This window comes from Zootoca vivipara, chromosome 6 (genome assembly GCF_965207765.1).
Source record: "Zootoca vivipara chromosome 6, rZooViv2.hap1.1, whole genome shotgun sequence".
NCBI classification, from domain to species: Eukaryota; Metazoa; Chordata; class Lepidosauria; order Squamata; family Lacertidae; genus Zootoca; species Zootoca vivipara.
The window spans coordinates 44,693,759-44,715,052 of record NC_142589.1 but is presented as its reverse complement, the minus strand read 5'-3'; the positions used below and the strand labels follow the sequence as shown (position 1 = coordinate 44,715,052).

At 43.3% G+C, this 21,294-nt stretch overlaps 1 protein-coding gene across 1 annotated transcript in view; it reads right to left on the bottom strand.

The window, feature by feature from the left end:
• VAT1L (vesicle amine transport 1 like) overlaps positions 1 to 21,294 on the bottom strand; it is a 60,930-nt gene that overhangs the window by 13,509 nt on the left and 26,127 nt on the right. Inside the window, exons 6-8 of the mRNA XM_035121129.3 lie at positions 20,992 to 21,047; positions 18,997 to 19,191; positions 369 to 452 (exon numbers count right to left, since the gene is read on the bottom strand). Coding sequence (XP_034977020.1) covers positions 369 to 452; positions 18,997 to 19,191; positions 20,992 to 21,047 — 335 coding nt within the window. The remainder of the gene's footprint in view (positions 1 to 368; positions 453 to 18,996; positions 19,192 to 20,991; positions 21,048 to 21,294) is intronic.

The following is a 21,294-nucleotide window of genomic DNA, read 5'->3' as shown; positions in this document are numbered from 1 at the left end:
CAACACAGAAACGCCGTTTACCTTCCCGCTGGGAAGGTGCTTTTGAACTGCTAGGTTGGCAGGAGCTGGGACCGAGCAACGGGAGCTCACCCTGTTGCGGGAATTCGAACCGCTGACCTTCTGATCGGCAAGCCCTAGGCTCTGTGGTTTAACCCACAGTGCCACCTGCATCCCAAAATGCATTGTTAAACCTCAGGGAACCAGGCACAGAATTGGTCAAGAGAGCATTCCACAAATAGGGAGCCGCACCCATTTTGGGCAACACCCACTGCTGCAATGTGGCCTCTAGAGGGTTCAACAATAGTGAATGTGACCATCTGTCCAAAAAAGAAATTAGCCACCACTGCCTAAAACTTATTTTCACTTACCAATGGAGTTGGTGTTTTCTCCACATCCAAAATTAATTTTCCTATGTTGCCTCTGTCATGGATTCTTTGCATTGCTTCCTTCACCTATAAGGTAACAAATGCCCAAGTTACATCCCCTTTGTGATGCACTTAAACAAACACACAAACAAAAAACACTTCACCTTTGAATGCAAGCATATTTCATGATGCAAATACAAATTAACTCAAATCTTTAGCCCAATGAGAACATGTTGATGTACCAAAAGTTGGATGGGAAAGATTTGCAGTACATTAGTGATAATAAAGATGAACCCATTCAACCTAGTGTTAAAGAGAATATTGAATATTAAGACTGCAATCCTCAAATGTGAAATTGCTAATCTTATGACAAAAATATATAACTTCTTCCTAAAATAAGTCTCTATTTCTGAGGACCATAAAACTAATTTTCTAAAAAGAGATCCATCAGGGATCTGGGAAATTTACAGGTTGGTTAGCTTAATGTATGTTCTGGTAAAATTGGTGGAAAGTATGACTTAACAGTAAGATAGAATTACCAAGCATATACTGTAGAACAAGTCTCACTGAAGCAAAAGCAGCTTGTGTACTGTGTACTTAAGAATAACAAAAAGCTTTTTGAAAAGTACCTCACTAAATTTCTTTTAGTTATTTATTAAACTTATTAGTTGCTTGTCACCTGAAGGTCTCTAAGTGACTTACAGCACAGAAAAATATACAATACAAATATACAATATCATAAACTTAAACATGCTTTGCTAAAACAATCCAGCTTCCTAAACCATGGTTTCAAGTTTACTTGTTTCAAACAAACCAATGTTAAGATTAACCATGGTTTGTTGGGTACAAGTAATGTAAGATGTGGTAAATGGAAACTGGAAGTAAAAAATTTCTTCTTGCAGCTACACCAGCAACGGAGTGCACAAGTTCAAGTCTCACGCATTCTCCCCACACTAAACTGTGGTGTAGCTGCTAAACCTTAATATGACATCCTCACTGGACCACTAATACTTTAGCAAGGGATCCTTGAAGGAAAATCAATCACTTATTTTGCAAGCTTCTTGACAGCAAATTTAGCCATTTAGAATTTCTTAGCAAACTATAAGGGTTTGCTGTACCAAAGCTGGAAATATTTCCAGATCTGAATGACTGAGCAAGCATGTTAGACTGCTAGGTGAGACCTATCACCCAAATCCTGGAACTATTTCCTTGCCAAAAGGAAAAAGAAAAGTAATGGACTACTCACAAATATGTGGTTTTGGGCTGGCAGCCAAAAAATGGTGATTAAAGTAGTTGCTGCATGCCCATATATCATGCTTAGTGGGAGGAAATAAGCTTCCTTTTACATTTTTCTCTCATACACAGTATCAGGTTTAACCCTCTGGGGAAAGGCTCAAGGTGTGCTTATCGGCAAATTCCCCATAATTTGAGCAACAGGTGCTGGGAAAGAATATGATTCCAATGTTATATATATATATAAAGGCTGCTCTGTGTATTGAATGCAGATGGAGGGAGTTAGGAGAGAATTGTAAAAAAGAAATTGTATGCATAGATGGAGCTGTATCAGATTTCTAGGGGACAGAAAAATAGTTTTGTTGTAGAGAGCAGCAAGAGAATTAGCCAAGTTTAAAGACCCACTTTTGGATATATCCAATATTCTTTCTCAGTGGAATATGCAAGTGTCCATTGTGGTTACTTTATTCAAAGGGAAGTTCAGCTGCTTTTGGACAGAAAATCTAGTCATCCCTGGCCATTGAAGGGCACCATGTTGACTCCCCCTGTTTCTCTTGACTGTGAGCAACATATATGACAAATAAAAATACTGAAAAGGCATGAAAATATTTGGTGCAAAGCATTGCTGCCCCCTCTGCTGTGCAGGCCCCTTGCTCTTGCTTCTGCAACAACTTATTTCTTTCTTTACACAACTTAAAATTGCAAGGACCCTGTCCTCTTTTACAACAGACCACCCTACATGGGGTCACGAAGAGTCGGACATGACTAAACGACTAAACAACAACAACAACCCTACTTAAGGGCTACAGCTCAGTGAAAGAGAAGCTGCTTTGTATGCCGAAGGCCCCAATTTCAATCCCTGGCATATCCGTGTAGGGCTTGCAGGCATAAGCCTGCCCCCAGATTCCTGCTTTTGGACCCTGTGGACACAATACCAGTTGCTGAAAGGTGTGTTAATTAGCTATTTTTAACCACTTTGAGGTTTTTATTTTTTTTTACAATCAAACCGTGTATATCAAGCAGTTATTTTATGAAATCTATATATATATAAATGTAAAAATATTGAAAGTGTCGGCTGAACTTTTCTCTGTAACCGCTTGACCAGGCATCCCCAAACTGTGGCCCTCCAGATGTTTTGGCCTACAACTCCCATGATCCCTAGCTAACAGGACCAGTGGTCAGGGATGATGGGAATTGTAGTCCAAAACATCTGGAGGGCCGAAGTTTGGGGCTGCCTGCGCTTGACCGATCATCCTGAAATTTTGACACAACGATCCAGGCCACTCCCCGAGCGTTGTTGGAAAAGAAAATCCCTCAAATCTCACACCTGGGCAGATATAAACCTGGTTTTCCAACAAGTCAAACAGCGCCCTCAAGTGGTGTTATTCCCTCAGCTCCTCATCCTACACCCCCTCCCTCCCCATGGAGTCTACGCCACACACACAAAATAATGATGTCATCAACCAAGCAACTGAAACCACCAAGGTGTCCATTACCAGACAACCCACAGAGTCAGGCTAGGGCCAAGGAATGGAGAGACAGGGTGGAGGCCTCGGGTCACATTTAAATACTAGCCCAAGCCAAGGCCTCACCTCTACTTTACAGCCTAAAGACTAGGCCTCGGCTCCATTTTACAGACTAGGCATCAGCTCTACAGCCCTTTAAATACTATCCCGAATGGAGCCCTGGGTGGGAGGTGGGGGGAGGAGGAGCCCAAATAGGTCATGGGCTGACGTAGGGTTGGGGGGAGTAACTGTCCAACAACCACCAAAACAGCCATTCCACCCCCAAAGCCCAAGCCAAAGGCCTCTCCTGGCGGCTGCATTAATAAACGCCTGGCAGCATTAGGCAGTCGTTCATCATTTCTCCTAACACGCACTTGGGGGCACAGCGAGGGGTTTTCACTTTATAATTTAGTGGGAGTTGTGTCACATGCGAGGCTCCGCTGGCCATTTAAGTAAGGGCATTCATGCCCCTTTTAACCTAGGCTTTATATACTACGACTGATTGCAAGCCTCTGTGTCTTTTTTTTAAAAAAAACACAACCATACACTTTCTCTCCCCAGTTTAAGTCCTCAGATATTTGCAGTGCCCAATTCCCCCCCCCCTCGATTTACAATCCCCTACCTTCCCCTTGCCACTTCCTGGGTTTTTTATGGAACTGAACAATTCGGGTGCTTCAGAACGCACCTTCTGTTGCCAGGCCCTTGCAGGGCCAGACAGAGGCCTGGGCCAGGTAGATAATGAGGCCCTGTTTTTAACTCTTTTGTTACTTTTTTCATTTTACTGATTGTGAATATGCTGACCAAGGCCCCCTTTGGATTCGGAGGCCCGTGCCAAGTGGCCCATATGACCCCCCCCTCCTTCTGTCTGGGCCTGTCTGTTGCTACGGGGCTGTGGGGCTTTGCTATTTGACCCCCCCCCCCCGGTCGGGATTTTTAAAGTAGTTCTCTGGGTCCCAGGGCGCATCATCACCCCCAATCCTTAATCTAAATATATAGAAATGTTCACGATGCATGCGCAGGGGCCAATGTATGGAGATACAGGGGGGAGGGGACAACAGAGGGCTCAGACAAAAGTAAATACTGGGAAATGGAACCCAGAAACTGACAGTTCCTTCTCCAAGGGTGGGGACCAATGTAGGAAGATACTGGGGGTAGGGGCCAACACTCCCCAGGGACAACAGAGGGCTCAGACAAAAGTGCATGCTGGGAAATAGAACCCAGAAGCTAACAGTTCCTTTTTGAATGGTGGGGGGCAAGGTATGGAGATACATGGGGCAGGGGCCAACACTCCCCAGGGACAACAGAGGGAAGGGTATCCTACCGAAACACAGGGATGAGCCGAGGTGGAGGGAGGAGGGGCAGGATGCGTCATGGATCGGGACAGGGTGGGGTGGGGATCACAGGAAAGAACCACAGCAATGCGTGGCCAGGTCAGCTAGTAACTATATGTAAATGAATTATTTTATATGTTTATTGCATTTATATCCCACTTTTTTCTTTCAAGAACATGGTTTCCCCCCCTCCTCATTTAATCCCCACAACAACCCTGTGACATCACTTTGGCTGAGAGGCAGTGATTGGCCCAAGGCCACCCGGTGAGCTTCAAGGCCAAGTGGGGACAAGTGGGAAAGGTCCAGAAGGAACAAATCAGAAATGAGAGAAGCAATGAAGGTGCCAGTAAAATGAAGCTGGTCTGGACTCAAGAACAGAAGCAGCTTGGTTAATTCTTCCTGTCCAACCCTTTCCTTTCCCCCAGTGTACTTTGCCACCTCTGTTGCTCAGCTGAATAATGACTGCTGAGACTCCCATCCACCATTTCCAATCTTTAGGCTCATTTGGAATTTCTCTAAAAGCACAAAGTCATTAGTGTCTAACTGAAACAATTTACCAGCCCCCATATGCACCGAGTAAATGTTTAAAGATTTCTGACTCAAGTGGAATACAATAACACTTAATTGCCTTGTGTTTCATTTCTCAGGTTGCAAAGTACTGCCCTCTCAGGACTGGTTCACGTGCCACGTTACAATTGGAGGCATTGCCTGCATTTCTTAGAGCTGTTTTGTATGTTGCATATGGAAGCAGGGAAAAGAAAGAGCAGTTTGTGAAGTTTCTGACCGTAGTACCATTGCACTAAGGATATGGATCCACAGAGGAAGCATTCAGTCCTCAGCATCTGCAGGTAGAGCTGGGAATATCACCTATCTGAATTCATGGATTGCCACTGCCAGTGAGTGTAGACCACAGATGGGGAACATGTGGCCCTTCAAATTTTGCTAGGTCCCAGCTCCCATCAGACCCAGGCACCATCAAGGATGGTCAAGGATGATGGGAGTTGCAGTCCAACAACTCAACAACATCTAGAGGGCCAAAGTCCCCCCACCTCTGGTGTAGACAATACTGAGCTAGATGGGCCAGTAGTCTGACTCAATATAGAGCAGTTTCCATTGTTGCTAGGTATTTTGGGCTGCCTAAGGAGTATAATCCCTTTCATGGATCACTGCTTTGTCGTGGTGAAGGGGCTTGAAAAACTCCAAGAAGCTATGAGCTATGCCATGCAGGGCCACCCAATACGGACAGGTCATAGCCGAGAGTTTAGACTAAATGTGATCCACCTGGAGAAGGAACTGGCAAACCACTCCAGTATTTTGCCAAGAAAACTCCATGGACATAAAAAAAGGAGAAGCTTTGAGAAGAAAGTGAGAGTTTCCAAGGCATGCTCTGGTTCATGGGGTCACAGAGAGTCAAGCACAACTAAGACGACTAAACAACAACAAGGAGTATAATGGACCTTTGTAGGTCCCAGTTGTACTGGGATTCTCTGCGGGGCCCTTGCCTCTTCTTCATAATAGATCTACATAGGGGTCTTTGTCAGGCTGTATTATGACCATGAGTTAGATCAAGGCCATAATATGGAGGTGGCAAGAGTTGCCAATCTTTTCCATGGTCCCCCATCCAACTGCTCACCTGGGAAGTTTTGCTATTAGTCATCGAGGGGGAAAGATACAAGCACCTATATTATGTCTGCATGCCTTCTGCTTTGCAGCTCACTGACAGGAACTGGATCAATGCCCTCCACCAATGCTTGGTCAGATAGCTCCCTCTCTCTGCAGCTGCTTTTTAGTAAAGACTAAACACAAACATTCATGCATGGTTTGATATGTCTTCAGAGGAGTATGGAAAGAAACTCATAGCCAAATGTAGCAGAAAACACAGCCACAACACTGGATGAATCATTACTGCAACACATCATACCAAAGGGAAGAAAGAAGCATTTCACCCACACTGGTGGATAACATGGTAGTCTCACATATAATGTAACATATGGTCATTAGGCCCCGTTCCAGCAATACTGGTTGCTTTTGTATCTCCAGAGCTGGTTGCATTTTAAAACCAGTGCTGACACCTGTGTTTAATGCAACATTATCTACTGTGCTGTTTAAATTTTTATCCCCCTATGTTAAGGAGACCATTGTATTCTGCAGACATGGAGATACGGACCCCCTTTTCTTGCTCTGCTGGATCTAATAAATGTGCACTGTAGGGAATTCTCCTGCTCCTGATGAACTGCTGCATAATAATCAATGGCTATTTGGCTTCTGTGTGAGCAGAAAATGCAGAACCTGATATAATAGAGTGGGTACCATTTACTGCATTTTTATTCCACAACTTCCCTAATTTCTATTACCACCACTGCTAACTTTTATCTTTGTAATCACCCTATGTAGTACTTTTGGCAGTGATAGGGTGACTGAACCCAAAGTCACCCAGTAAGCTCTGTGGAGATCTGTACCCAGCCTAGACTGACACTAACCACTACACCACACTCCCTGCAGTGTGTTGGAGATAGCCCAATACTATTTACTTACTTACTTACTTATCACATTTGTACCCTGATTTTTAGTTAAAAAGACTCCCAAAGAGGCTTACATACCATAAGTTAATACAAGACAGTTCCTGCCTGTCTAAACTACTGGTACATGACCCACAAGAAAAAAGGCTGGAGGGAGGGGGGGAACAAGCACTCTTCTGGTCCTGTCTGAAAACATTCCGTTTCCTGCTTCTTCTCCTGCCTTTTCTCACCCACCTACCATACCTTTGCTGCTGGTCTATCATTAGCAACAGGGAAATGGAGAAAAAGAGAGTTCTTCATTCTCTCCTCCCTTCTCTTGCATCTGTCTCATGATATTTGCTGCTTCAGCTCTCCCACCCTCTACCGTCTGAAGGATTCCTACTTCTTCAAAAAGTTCTGGTTTTACTCCTTTGCTATTCTGCAAGCTTGGAACTGCCTCCTTCCTTCAAATCCCTCTTCAAAACCCACAACGCCTTTGCACAATTGCCCAGCTCTCATGCCTTATTGTGATCCAGCCAGTCGACAAGCCTAAGCATGGACAACTGAGGGTGCTTCCAGACCATAGCTGTCAAGTTTTCCCTTTTCTCGCGAGGAAGCCTATTCAGCATAAAGGAATTTCCCTTTTAAAAAGGGAGAACTTGACAGCTATGTTCCAGATTGAGGGCATTGTTTTGGGGTGGGATTCAACCAACTGAGGGCAAATCCAGGTTGCTCAATGATGGTGGATTGGGAGGTCATGTGCAACAAACTTACTTCCCCAAATGATGGGACTTTTTGTGATAAGGAAAGTGATGGGAGAATGCACTGAAAAGTGTAGGATACTGCTTGTTTTGATGCAATGACATCTAACCTTCCTGCAACAAAATCAGAATGAATGCTCAATAGACAGGTTGAAACAAATACCAAATGCTTCCTTATTTACCCCCACCTTCTTTCTCATGTCGTTTTTCCCATACCATTTTTAGATGGTAAGCTCCTTGTGGCAAGGAGCTGCCTTCTTGCACTCTGAATTACCGTGATGATGGCACCAAACAAACAAATAAATAAACAAAAACTGCTAATTTCCCAATGTTCCTTATTCCTTCCTTGCCCCTCAGCCTCACCTCTGCAATGGTTTTCCCAGTGCTTCTTGCCCCTGGCATGCTCCACAGCTATATGTAAAGCATCACAGAGGACATTTCTAAATGGAGTTTCACATATTCCTAGGTCAAGCCCTTGTCATGTTTAACACACCCCAACTGGATATTAGCAGTATCCTCCAGTCCCTAGCTCATGCTGTTTCTGTTATAGAACCTTGATGGATTGTGGGTAGTTTTTTCTACTAACACAAGTTGAGCATCGTTGGAGGGCAGATTTAAGCCACTAGTCAGTTATACTGCAAAAAGATAAATTCCCCCCATCTCTAATTAATTCTTTTCCCCATCTGCCTTGCCCCGGTGCTGCTAAGGAACAAGCAGCTAAATCACATTGTGACAAATCTCAGGGACGAGATCTCCATGGTTACAGGTCATGTGGTCTACAAATACAAGCTTTTAGCGTCAGAGTTACTTTGGCAACACAAGTGGCAGAGGTAACTGATGCAGATCTTGCCCAGATTTATGACAGGATAAATCCGGACAAAAATGTGCCTATTTTGCATTCAGAGGTGCACTATCAGTCAGCATAGGGTGTATTTGCAGCTCCTATGCATTCACTGAACACACATAGGAGAGTGGGATCACTAACCACCATTCCCCCCCCCCTGGCCTCTGGTGACTGCACATTGGGTGCATACAAAGGGGGCCTCTGCATGTAAAAGTGCTCCAGGCAAACGTGGGAAGGTGTGTGGCTCAGTGGTAGTGCATCTGCTTTGCATGTGGAAGGTCGCAGGTTCAAAGCCAGGCATCTCCAGATATTTTGGCATGGATAGCTCTTAAGCAACACTTTCCATATTGTAACTTTTCAGTGGTGTCATCACCCCTAATGGTTTTCATTGTCACTGTTGACTTGTCTGGTTTATCAGAGCTACAATGTTAACTTGGTAAAATACAGGTGCTTAGGGCATTCCTCGGCCCAGTTGAGGGGCATGATGGTTTAGAGTTTGAAATAAATAAATCGCAAACACTTGAAGTCACAAGGAACTGCACAGAATGTTTAAAAGGCCAAGGTCCCTGTTGCAGGCTTGCAACCTAAAGGAGAGTGTGAGAAGTGATGACCACTGACTTGGAAGGCTTTGAGAGGGGGTTGGACAAATTCATTGACGATAAGGCTATTAGTGGCTACGTTCTGCCTCCACGGTCAGAGGCAGTATGTCTCTGGATACGTTCTGGGAATTGCAAGCAGGGAGAGCATTGCTGCTTGTGGGCTCCTCATAAGCATCTGATTGACCACTGGATGACAGAGTGCTGGACTAGCATGCATTTATATGCATGCATAGTAAAGCTGCACCCACCCTTTACTAAGGACCAGACTAGTCCTTCGTGTGAATGCCACATTAAAGATGGGTAGGGAACCTCATCTTGGGTCCAAATGCAAGTCCCTGAGCCTCTCTATTTAGCCCTAAAGGTAAAGGTAAAGGGACCCCTGACCATTAGGTCCAGTCGTGACCGACTCTGGGGTTGTGCGCTCATCTCGCATTATTGGCCGAGGGAGCCGGCGTATAGCTTCCAGGTCATGTGGCCAGCATGACAAAGCCGCTTCTGGCAAACCAGAGCAGCACGTGGAAACGCCGTTTACCTTCCCGCTGTAGCGGTTCCTATTTATCTACTTGCATTTTGACGTGCTTTCGAACTGCTAGGTTGGCAGGAGCTGGGACCAAGCAACGGGAGCTCACCCCGTCACAGGGATTGGAACCGCCGACCTTCTGATCAGCAAGCCCTAGGCTCAGTGGTTTAACCACAGCGCCACCTGGGTATTTAGCCCTAGGACTCTCCTAATGCCACACACCCTCCCCAACCCCAGCCTCTTTCCCCTGGCTTCACCCTGCACTGGCATTGCTTCTCATCCTCCTTGAGTGTTCTTGCCGGACTGCAATGTGTCCCTGTACTCTGACAATGCTTCTTGCTTGACTGGATGAAGGATAAAGAGGTGTGTGTGTGTGTGTGTGTGTGTGTGTGTGTGTGTGTGAGTGTATAAACTAGCCTGGAAGGAAGCTGGTAAGAAATGCAATGGCTTTTATTTCTTTTTTACTAGTTTGCCACCCAGAGATTGAAGGAACCCTAAATTGGATAACCTCTAGGAATGCAACATTTTAAATGTAACAAGACATCCTTGAAGAAGCTTACAAAACGGTTACAAAATAGGACCAGATATTTACCAGGTAAATAGGGTCTTTTAGAGTATAGGATACTTCCCACATTTGTATTCTAAAGCTGTACAGCACCAGGAGGGGCTAAAAAGACAGCTATGTCATTTTTTTGGCCTTTACAGTGAAATATGTTCATTTTTAGGTCTCCTGGCCCTACCATTAGGTAGACTAAGGCGGCTGCTTCAGGCAGCAGATACTGAGGTAAGTGATAGGGGGCAGAGCTGTGTGTGCCATATAGAATGGCTTGCCTTCTCCTAAACTAGGCTACTGCTCTCAGGAGCAGTGGAGATTCAGCTGCCTATTTGGTTGGGTGTACATGGAATGGGGCAGGTGCTATTATTGCTTCAGGCAGCAAAAAGGCTTGGGTTGGCCCTGCACAGCAAATGCCTCTAGTAGCTACACTTTCATTTGCTTTTTCTTTCAGTACAGAAGGATGCCTTTCCCCCTGAATGGTCTGTTGCCATGGTAGCCAATATAAAAACAGGCCAGAAATGAAGAATTGTCTTTAAAAAGAACCAAACACTGCTACTGAAGGTAAACTTGGACTCTCAGAGACTAATTTTAGCTATATAAAAGAAGCTGCATAGTCCCACAATTGGAGTGCAAACTCTCAAGTTTCCCCATTAGCCTATAAATATGTTTTTTTTTAAAGTTCCTGACACTGTTTTGTTTGCAGTCTTTCAGTCACAACCATGATCTTCAGCTGATGAATCAGGACCCACAAGTGAGTCAAGCCCTGACCTAAGGTGGCTAGCCCCCATAGGACCACCTGTCTCTCATTTGAATTTCCTTTGAAAGAGGGAGGGGCGGAGAGAGAAATGAGCAACCTGGTATGTAGAATGATAATTTGGAATATGAGGCTTTTTTTCAACCTGGCATAAAGAACTGCACTTGCAGTTTTAAAAAAGGTTGTGCGTTTTTCTTTGCATGCTGTAATTTAGGGATATGGGGTGGGGGAGAGAAGGGAAATATCTTGGGTCTGAATAGAGTGAAGGCAAAGGAATTACAATATGTCTAGGACTATTCTCATTATCATTATTACTACAAAGCGTGTAAAGCTGCAAAAATTGTGAAAGGATTGAAAAGTGGAGATATAGATGGATGGTACCGTGTAACAGTTAGAGAACTGGGGAGAGAGCAGGGGATGAAGAAGGAAGTGTGGTGGATAGGCTGCGACAGAGTGGGAGTGGGGTAAGGAGCAATAATGGATGTTATTTTCTGAATGATTAAGATGGTCCAAAACTGGAATGACCTATGGAACTGGCTGAATCTTCTGGGAGACCTCGAGTCCAGGGGAGGGGGGAGGGCTGAATTATATCTAAATGTACAAAAGTTATTAGGATAGAAGAACCAATATTTGAATTTATGGATAATTTTTGGGAATAAATTATAGGATAAGGGGTGAAATGGAAGATAGAAGGTGGGGGAAATGATTTATGATTTGGGGTAATAGATGAATTATAGGTTTAAGGACAGTTGATGTTTATAGATTAGGAATAGTTGAGAGATAATGAAAAAATGTGTTAAAATGATTAAAGATGTAATATGAAAATTGCTTAAGTGGGATTTAAAATTGGACCCAGTGAGGGGGGAATTGAGGAAGTCTACAAAGTTAAGTAAAAATAAAATATTTGTTGTAATCAATATTTCTTTTTTATGTTTTATTTTTGTTTTTGTGATTTTTTGTATTTTGTATTTAAATGAATAAATATTATTTGAAAAAAAAACAAAGCGTGTAAAGCTGAATATGCACAAGTTAAATACATGTAAGCTGTGAGTTACTTGTACATTGAAGCTAGGGAGGGACCCAGGGTCTCTGGGGTTGTACCATTCTATATAGAACGCCTGCATCAGCATGCTAACATTTTTACTTCTACACTTGCTATAAGACTATACTTCTATTGGTGACTAAATATGTTAAAGAAGATCAGACTTGTTTCATGCCAGGGCGCCACCTACCAGACTCAGTCTGGTGAGTCCTTAACTCAGGTTTGGCAAGGCCCTGAAGCAACTTTACTCTGACTCCAAAATGACCTGTTGCCAAGTCGTATTTCCATGGATGTTGCTTAGCCCCCCCCCTCATTTTCCTGTGCAGGGGAGCTTAGATGACACTCCCAAGTGCCGGGCTTTGTACGGGGGTAACCAACTACTGACCATTCATCTACACACAGCACAGTTCTATTCAGGAGTAGGTCCATCCTGGCTTCATCCTCTTCTCAAAGGGGATCTTACTAAAAAGCTTCTGGTCATTTGGAATGTGTCAGTTCACCTAAGGTTCTTTAGGGAACACAGCCTTTGACGGACTGTTTAGATAGAAGCATCTCCTCCCAGCTCTGTTCTCATTTATTTAGAAGTGAAGCTCATTATTGTTAATTGCTACAGATGCTTCAAGCCAAGTGCATGTATCTCTTTCTTGGAATCTAGCAGACAATTTGCTCTTTGTGGAGATGCTAAGATTCATTTCTGTGACTGATTTTTTTTTTGTTGGTTTGCTCTCTGCATCTTCTTAGTTTAGTCCTTCTCTTCCTTTCTTCATCAAAATTCTGCCAGCACAACATGCTAAACTTATAGGGAAGTTCAGTTGCCAGCCTTCTGAAAGAGGCTTAATTTATTATGACTATCTTGTGCAGAGAGAGACAGCATTGATCTACCATTTAAACATATTAGTAGACCTTGAGCATCAGACGTTTACTCAATAGAGGCATCATGACAAGCAGAATGTAAAGTACTGTGAGACGAATGACAAAACAGGATGCCAGCGCACCACTCTCTCTGGCATTTTCCCATCCATAAATGCATTTGCATGAGAAAGGAAATGCCGTCATGGAAATATCAGGAGTGACAGAAGAGTGCATTATATTAATTCAGCTCTAGATGAGGTGCACCTTGGAAAAGAAATGCTCCAATTAATGCAATTGCTTTTCTATTTTTAACATTTGGCTTGATGGTGTAAACTTTATTGTGATGATGCAGCCGATATATTAAATTAATATCCGCTACTGTAACCAATGCAAATGAATATAGTTATTAGTCCATCCCCACCACCAATGATGGAATAAGATTATTCCTTGCCTAGATATGATATAGTCTATGTTCCAGCAGGCAAAAAGATGCCTGGCAACCAGCTTGCAGCACCAGCATTTGGCATCAAACCCTGTAAGTAAGCCAGAACTTGACAACCAGGGGGCCCTTGAAAACCAAAGCCCCTGAATGAAGACACAGCCTGCCCGAAACAGCACTGCCTGAGCTTGACGTGACAGAGTTACCAGGGCCCTCCTCATTAGAAACTTCATGCTCCCCAGATTTTGATCACCAACAGAAGCAATGTTCGAGTTGGAAATAGTTACCTAATGGGGTGCTTAACTCCAGGACCTAGGCCTGGACTTTCCACTCTTGGAGATGGAGAAAGCTCAGCAGGATTGTCAGGGCCAGGGGATATAAAAGAGCTCAGTATGCAGGGTCACCAATGTAGTTCCCTCCAGATGTTTTAAACCACAACTCCCATCAACTCCACCCAGCATGGCCACTGATAATGGGAGTTGTAGTCCAAAGCATATGATGCAGTCCAAAGCCACATGATGGCTATCCTTTGAGCAGAGAAGAGATTGGATGGGATGATCAGTTCAGTGACTTATCCATGGTCCTGAAAGCTCTGTATTTGACCATGCTTGCTCATGTTCTATATCTTTCATGCCTAAGAGCTTCCTGGGTTGTAACCAATGTTAGTTCTACCCAGAGTATCCCCACTGAAATGAATGGAAATTGTTAACGTAGGTCCATTAATTTCAGTGGGACTACTCTGAGTAGAACTTGGTTGGATACAACCCTGTGTCCTTCTCTGTAGTGCACTGGAATCTTCATTTGTGCATAGGACTCTCTGTGGTCCTTGATCATGTCAACAGTTTTCCCTTGCTTTCACTGGAGAATGAAGAACTTGAATTTGGAGTATGGTTTCCACCAAAACCTTTAAAGCTCAAATCAGCATGTTACATAGGCAAAACAAGGTTCAAAGGTACAACAAGTGCTGTGTATAGCTAAGCAAGCTAAGATGATTCAACAAGGGAGACAACCCCTTGGGCCTCATTATATGGGAATGGGATGGGCACAACTTCAGCATGGCAAGTGGGGCTGTCCTTTGGACTGGGCAAGCAAGTGGGATTTTGGCTGCCAATTAAGCTTTGCCACTGATGCGCCCATGTAACTCTGACCTTGCAGCTCTACCCAGACTCATCCAGCTAAGCAGCACTGGTGTCAGTATCAGGTGGGTCATCCCACTACATTCACTACTACTGGAGTGATCAGTGCTTGAAGGGGAGGCATGGCTGGTTGGCTGGAACAGGAATGCCCCTAGTAGGATGTGAATATCCAATGGAACCTTTTCTTGCAAGTACCACTTTCCTTAGATAATTGGCAACATGTGCTGAGCCTATGTTTTGAGGAACCCTGTTCTAGGCAAATCCATACTAATTTATCAATCAAGCCCAAAACAATCAGTAAGGAAAAGTTCAGAATTTTCTTTGCAGCTTTTGCCATTAGTCCCATCCGATAATCTGGAGAAATCTATTCACATTCTCACTCAAAGTGTAGTCCTATACATGTCTACACAGAAGTTTCCCTTTTTTTCAGCAGGTCTTACTTGCAGGTAAGTGTGTTTAGGGATGCAACAGTAAAGGTTTGCAGATCAATGATTGATATACCTATTTCCATCTACCGGTAAGTTAAACACAGTGGAGAAGAATAGTCATGGTCTGAATCAAAATGAAAGCCACCATAATTAGTTAGAGACCTGGAGATGGCCATATCACTCAACAAGTAACTGCTTCATTGGTATTCTAGTTCAGCCTTCCAGCTCAGTCTAGCCACACAGGGTCCCTTGGGGGCTTCACAGTTTAAGTAGCCCGCAGCAGTTGTAATTCAGCTGAGCGTTGAAAGGTACCACTGCACATGGCAGACCCCTGCACAAAATCAACAGCAGCTATTTCCTCCTGCTTAGTTACCTAATGAGATTGAGACTCCCATTCAGCAGAAACTGTGAATGTTGTCACAGTTGTGGCAAAGTGAAGGGAGCTTGTGGAGGGAGAATTTCCAGTACCTTTCTCTTCAGAGTCCCATGACCCACATGAAAATCTTCTCTAAAGGGTCAGTGGGTCTGCCTGAGGAGTCTGGAATGAGGCATGGAGATGTTGAGGAAGTGGGGGAACTGCTAACAATCACAACCTTGCAGAAACAGAGCTCTCTCCTTGGGCAAAGTGTCTCCACTTTATTTTGAGAAACTCCTTCCACTGAAGGTCCCTGTAACACGTATCATGTTTTTCAGGAAGCAATCCCAACCCTGCAACCTGGACCTGGACGCAAGTCTGTCAATTTTCAAGTATCAGTGGCAACTCTAATGAAAGAACCCAATGTCATAGTGGATAGCAAGTAGATAAATTTATTAATTCCATTAATTTCAATGGGCCTATTCAGAGTAGGACTAGCATTGGGCATTACCTGTTTGCTCAATGGTGGCAACAATGATGTCAAGTGGGGATTCAGGGCAGGGCAACAATCTCCTTTTAAATATGTAAATAGTGCTAAGGCAAGCTGTGTTGGTAGTCTTATATGGCAGCATCCCTGTCCCTCCTCATTTGTTTGGCAACATTCATGTAACATTTGGTAGATTTCTATCCTGTCATTTTGACACTAGCCTGAGAAGTATGCAAATACAATCTGTTTGAGATTGCAGCCTAGCTCATTTATCAAGCCTACTCACTGTTCATGATCTAGTGGGGAATTTGCAAAGCATGTTACAGCTTGGAATCAGCAGCAAGAATATAATGATCCCAGGGTTTGGAATGGATTTGTTTTATGGCTCTTGCATTCAATTCAATTTTTTGTTTACATGAATCCAATTTTGGACAGAAAAACTCAATATTCCAAGGAAGAAGTTGATCAATACACACGTTATATGTATATCTATATTTGTCTTCAGCAGCGTGTCCTGTGTAGGCTGTACAGAAATCAACCATAAAAACGATAACAAAATAATATCAATATGTACTGATCTGTTAATCTTCAAGGCTAGGTAGGGAAAGCTTCCAGAAGGTAACTGCAGAGATTTTAAACTGTTTATTTTACCTTCTTGTTGAATGTAATGGTTGCGGAAGTGTAAATTGATGAAAAAAATCTGAATCTATGTCTTCTGTACTTTAATTTAGTATCTCATTATGATGGTTAAAGTAAATTTCACACCAGGAGCTGACATTTTTTCTGTGCAAATAGATCATTCTCCCATTCTAAGGTTTACAGTACTACCTCAAAAATGAGTGTAACTGGTATTCATTGTGGCTTTTCCCAACTGATTCGCCTCCCATTTCCCTTTCCCTTTCTCACTAATAGCAGTTTACTTTTATACTGTAAACCAGAGGGCTGAGCACATGCTATTTCTCATTTTAGCACAGAGTACTACCTGCAATTGTAGGTGTCATATAAACCAATAGTCATATAGGTGTCATATAGCCAAGGTGTCATATAGCCAATTGCCAACCTTATATAGCCAAAACTGCATCATCCATGCACGAGAGGGAGGTAGCAGCAGACTTGGAGAACCCTCCAGGTTTGCAGAAGCGCACACACACAAAAAATTAAATGGGGAAAAAACTAGGCAGGGGAATAAAAAACAGTGCAATGAGAACTAGCAACTTACACAAAGTATCCTGGATGGGCTATTAGAGTTAAAAAGAAAACCACAAACTCCATTGCCTGCACCATACAGTGATGTTCCAACTGGAAGGAAAGTGGGGAAATATGTCTTTTACCTTCACTACTCTCCACAACCATGCTATTTACCTATACAATAAAATCCAAATGATCTTACATCAAGGGAAGGCCTTAAGGGAGTAGGATGGGAGAGATGTCTCTTTGCTTACACTCCCCCTTAAAAATGAACTGAACTACAACACTCTTGTTTGAGGCTAGCTGAAACCTTGAAGAACAATGGTGTGGTGATTCACTGCAACATCTGGTTACAAGCCTATATGTTACTTTCAAATCCAATCTGTGAATTCTAGCAGAGTCTGAAATCTGCTTTGCATCTGCTTGCAAGCCACACTAAATAAATCTCTGTTATATATTCATTATCCATGATTCCTTCACTACACTCTTATCTAGGATACACAGTGCCTTGAATGCTACAGGGGGCCTCTCAAAAACCACAGGCTCGATACTGTCAGGAACTGGAAGCCAGCATGCAAAGGCAACCAAGAGTCAATGGCACCCACCGGCAGGTTCAAGCCTGTAGTCAGGACTGAAGAGTGAACAGAATCAGAAGGCAAAACAGGAAGCAGGACTGGAGGACAACTGGAGGACTAAGAAGCAAGTCCAGAAATGCAAGACACATTAGAACTAACATAGACTTTGCTGCTCAAGCAAGAGTGAGCTGGAAAAAAGTCCTACCGTATATTAGGGCTGCCATATGTTCGGGAATCAGACTGTCAAAATGGCATCTGGGAGGATTTTTGCTGAATCGGAAAAATGTCCAGGAAAATCCTTACATATGGCAACTAGGGCAATTTAATAAGAAAAATGCTCCCCAGAGACATAGTTTTTTGGGGGGAGATGTTTGCCGCTCAACAACTTTGACCAGATTTTCACTTTGGGGAATATGGCTACCAGGAGGTGCCAATGCTTAGCCTGGGTGGGTGGAGTTAGGCTGCATCTAGAAGTCTTTAAGAGGCTGAAATTAGCTAGAGCACCACATGGGACAACGGTCAATAGATCCCAGCACTAGCTCATCTACTAATAGAGAGAAGGAAAATGTGCAGGCAGAATGCTGTGTGATAGCTTACTAAATGGTAAACTTGTTCCTGCCTTTCTGGCCTATGAATAAGAAAAAAAATTAATGCTATTTCATTGGCATTTGATGCAATTAAAAAATTTCCCAACCCCTTAGGCCTCCTGCATCATGATACTTCTGGCTATGACCTTGGCTGTCTTTCTTCACCTTTCTCTCAAAACTCACATTTCCTATGACTGGTATCTTGGTTCTCACCCCCAAGCAGAACACATAGCTGCCAAGTTTTCCCTTTTCTCGCGAGGAAGCCTATTCAGCATAAGGGAAAATCCCTTAAAAAAAGGAATAACTTGTCAGCTATGGCAGAACAATGTATGTGTGACTGCATTTGCTTAAATCCCTCCTTCATTAGCCTCAACTCTTTCATTCATAGGAATACAGGACAATGAGTAGTCCATAAGTGACACTGTAGAGGCCAATTCCTACACAGTGCAACTGAGATCAATGCACATGCAGAGTGAAAACATCCAACATGTACAACAATACTGAACAAGGTGAAGTCTCTGTGATTATACTGAACAAAATGAAAATCAGTAATAATCTGTCAAAGCTCGTATCAGCAGCGGCATTTCCACAGAAATCAGTGTTCAGAATCAGAAAAGGGAACTACAAAACAGAATTATTCTGCCTAGTCATCTCCAGCCAAAGATTCATATATTTATTATAAATGCAAACATAAAATGTCAGTTCTCGAACTATCTCATTTGGAGGAATCAAAATTATATGCACAGATGTCATATTTCCTGAAAATACAGTAATTATCAATGCAATCTTATGCATGTGTCCTCAGAAGTACGTCACACAGTGTTCAGTTGATCTTATTACCAGGTTTGCAGCCTAAGTATCTTAATTGAGTATCTCTATTCAGGGATGCATTTTTTAAAAAAATGTATCAGAGTAAGATGAAAGAGAGGCAATTATCCTACCTCTTCCAGAGCCCATAGTGAATCAACGAGAGGTTTGATCTTCTTCTCGTTGTACAGTTTTAAGAGTTTGTCCATTACATTTTGAATCAGGCCACTTCGGCCTTGTTTGAAAAGCAGGTTTAAGAGAGAAAATCCAGCAATGACTTTGTTTTCTTCGTATAGCTTGATCGGGTTCACTTTCTCCACTTGCCACCACTAGAGAGACAAGCAAATAGCAACAAGATCAGACCCATGTAAGTTATGTAAGCAAGTATAAAGCGATAAAGTTTTATCCAATGTTAATACTAGGCAGAATAGACCCAGTGAAATGAATGGACATGACTAGCCTCAATGGGTCAACTCTGAGTAGAACTAACATTGGATATAATCCTTCACTCTCTTGCTGCAGTCCCAATCCTTGATGCTCCTTGTTTGGGTGAGTGTGAGAGTGTTCATTCGTTCCAAAAAGTTCCAAAAAGTGCTAGAAGCTGTCAAAAAGCTGTGTTTAATCAAGGACACCCATGAAGAGCTGCTTCTGCCCATGCACAGTTCTTACAGCAGCTGTATAAAAAAGGCTGTGTTGTGTCAGCATTTCTCCTGGTAAACCAACAGAATGTAGGAGGGAGAAGAGCAAGGCTTTGCTGCTGCACAATGCAAAAGCCTGGAAATTCTGAGGAAAAGACCCTTCTGCAAATGAACTCTGCAAGTAGAAACTGTGATGCATTTATAACCTGGCAGTAAAAAAGCGATCTATCTGTACTAATTGCCCCTGTGAGTTATTGCCTTCATTTGGCTGGGTCAGAGCTTCTGAATGCTTTGATGTTGCATGTCACTCTGCTGATTTGCAACTGCTGGCACCCAGCAGCATGCCAGGCACCATAAAATGCAGCACTCCTCACCCCTGTGCCTGAAAGGAAAGCTTCCATTGGTGCAAACTGGATGGAGGGCAACTGCCTTCAAAGCACTCAGATAGCCAGCCAGCCAGCCATCTTGCCTTCCCTCTTTGATACTGACTTCTGGCTTGTATATTTGGACTGTGTATGTGTGGAAGGGGTTGAGGAATGGGATCTGGTTGGCAGGCAAGTTCCTGTGCTTCCCCATCACCACAGGCCACCTTCATAGGTATGTGGGGCCACCAAATGTCAACCATGTTTCCCACTTGCTTTTGCCCCGGGCTCTAGATGTTCTTTGATGGCAGTCATGGCTCCCAGCATGTGCCAGTGGCCTTCAAATGTTCAGAGCTTGAATGACATATGAGGAGAAGAAGAAGAAGAGTCTGGATTTGATATCCTGCTTTATCACTACCCGAAGGAGTCTCAAAGCGGCTAACAATCTCCTTTCCCTCCCTCCCCCACAACAAACACTCTCTGAGGCTGAGAGACTTCAGAGAAGTGTGACTAGCCCAAGGTCACCCAGCAGCTGCATGTGGAGGAGCGGAGACGCGAACCCGGTTCCCCAGATTACGAGTCTACCGCTCTCAACTGCTACACCACACTGGCTCACTTCTCACACTGGAAATGAGAGAAACACCCCCGGCAGTCTATTTCCCTGTTCACAATTGCCCACACCCACACCTTGGGTGCTTTTGCAACCATATCCAGAGGGAAATGGGTTTAACTTGCAACACCTTCCCTTCTGCTCTTGCTCAGTTAAAACTGGCAACCACCAGGAATGGCAATATTTAATTTTAAGAAATCAGGATTATTCTCCCATGTGCACTTGTTTTGAGTGGTGGGGGGGCTGAACTAGGACTCAGCTAGACTGGTAAAGAAAATGTGATTTACTGTATATGCGTTGTATGTGCGATATAACATTGTGCCACCAGATGGTGATGTGGAGTCCCATTTTCCTCTGTTTTCCCTGTTTAAATTTACAACGCTTTCAACTGAAACACTTCTTTGATGTGATTACGGTAGTTCTAGCCCTAGAGGAGCGCAGAGTTCTTTTCCGAGCCAGTGATTCAGTGACATATGAATGAGCACCATCTAAGCCAAGCCACAAAGTTATTATACTTACTGATTTTGCAAAGCTGAAGAAACTTTTGGTTTCCCCGGTAACCATGTTTGATGAGCCTAGAAAAATAAGGGCCGGAGTAAGGGTGGGAGAAAGATAATTACTTTTAAAAATAAAATATTGCTCATTATGTGCCTTGAGGACCAGGCTTAAGAATTTGGAGATCCAAATCAAAGTCTTAAAATAACATTCCAGTTCTCCGTAAAGATCTTATGAAAGTAGTACTGAGAAGGAATAGCACATCCTGTCCACAGTTTCAGAACCCTTGCAAAACCTCTGAAAATCTGTGTCCATTCAAATATGCAG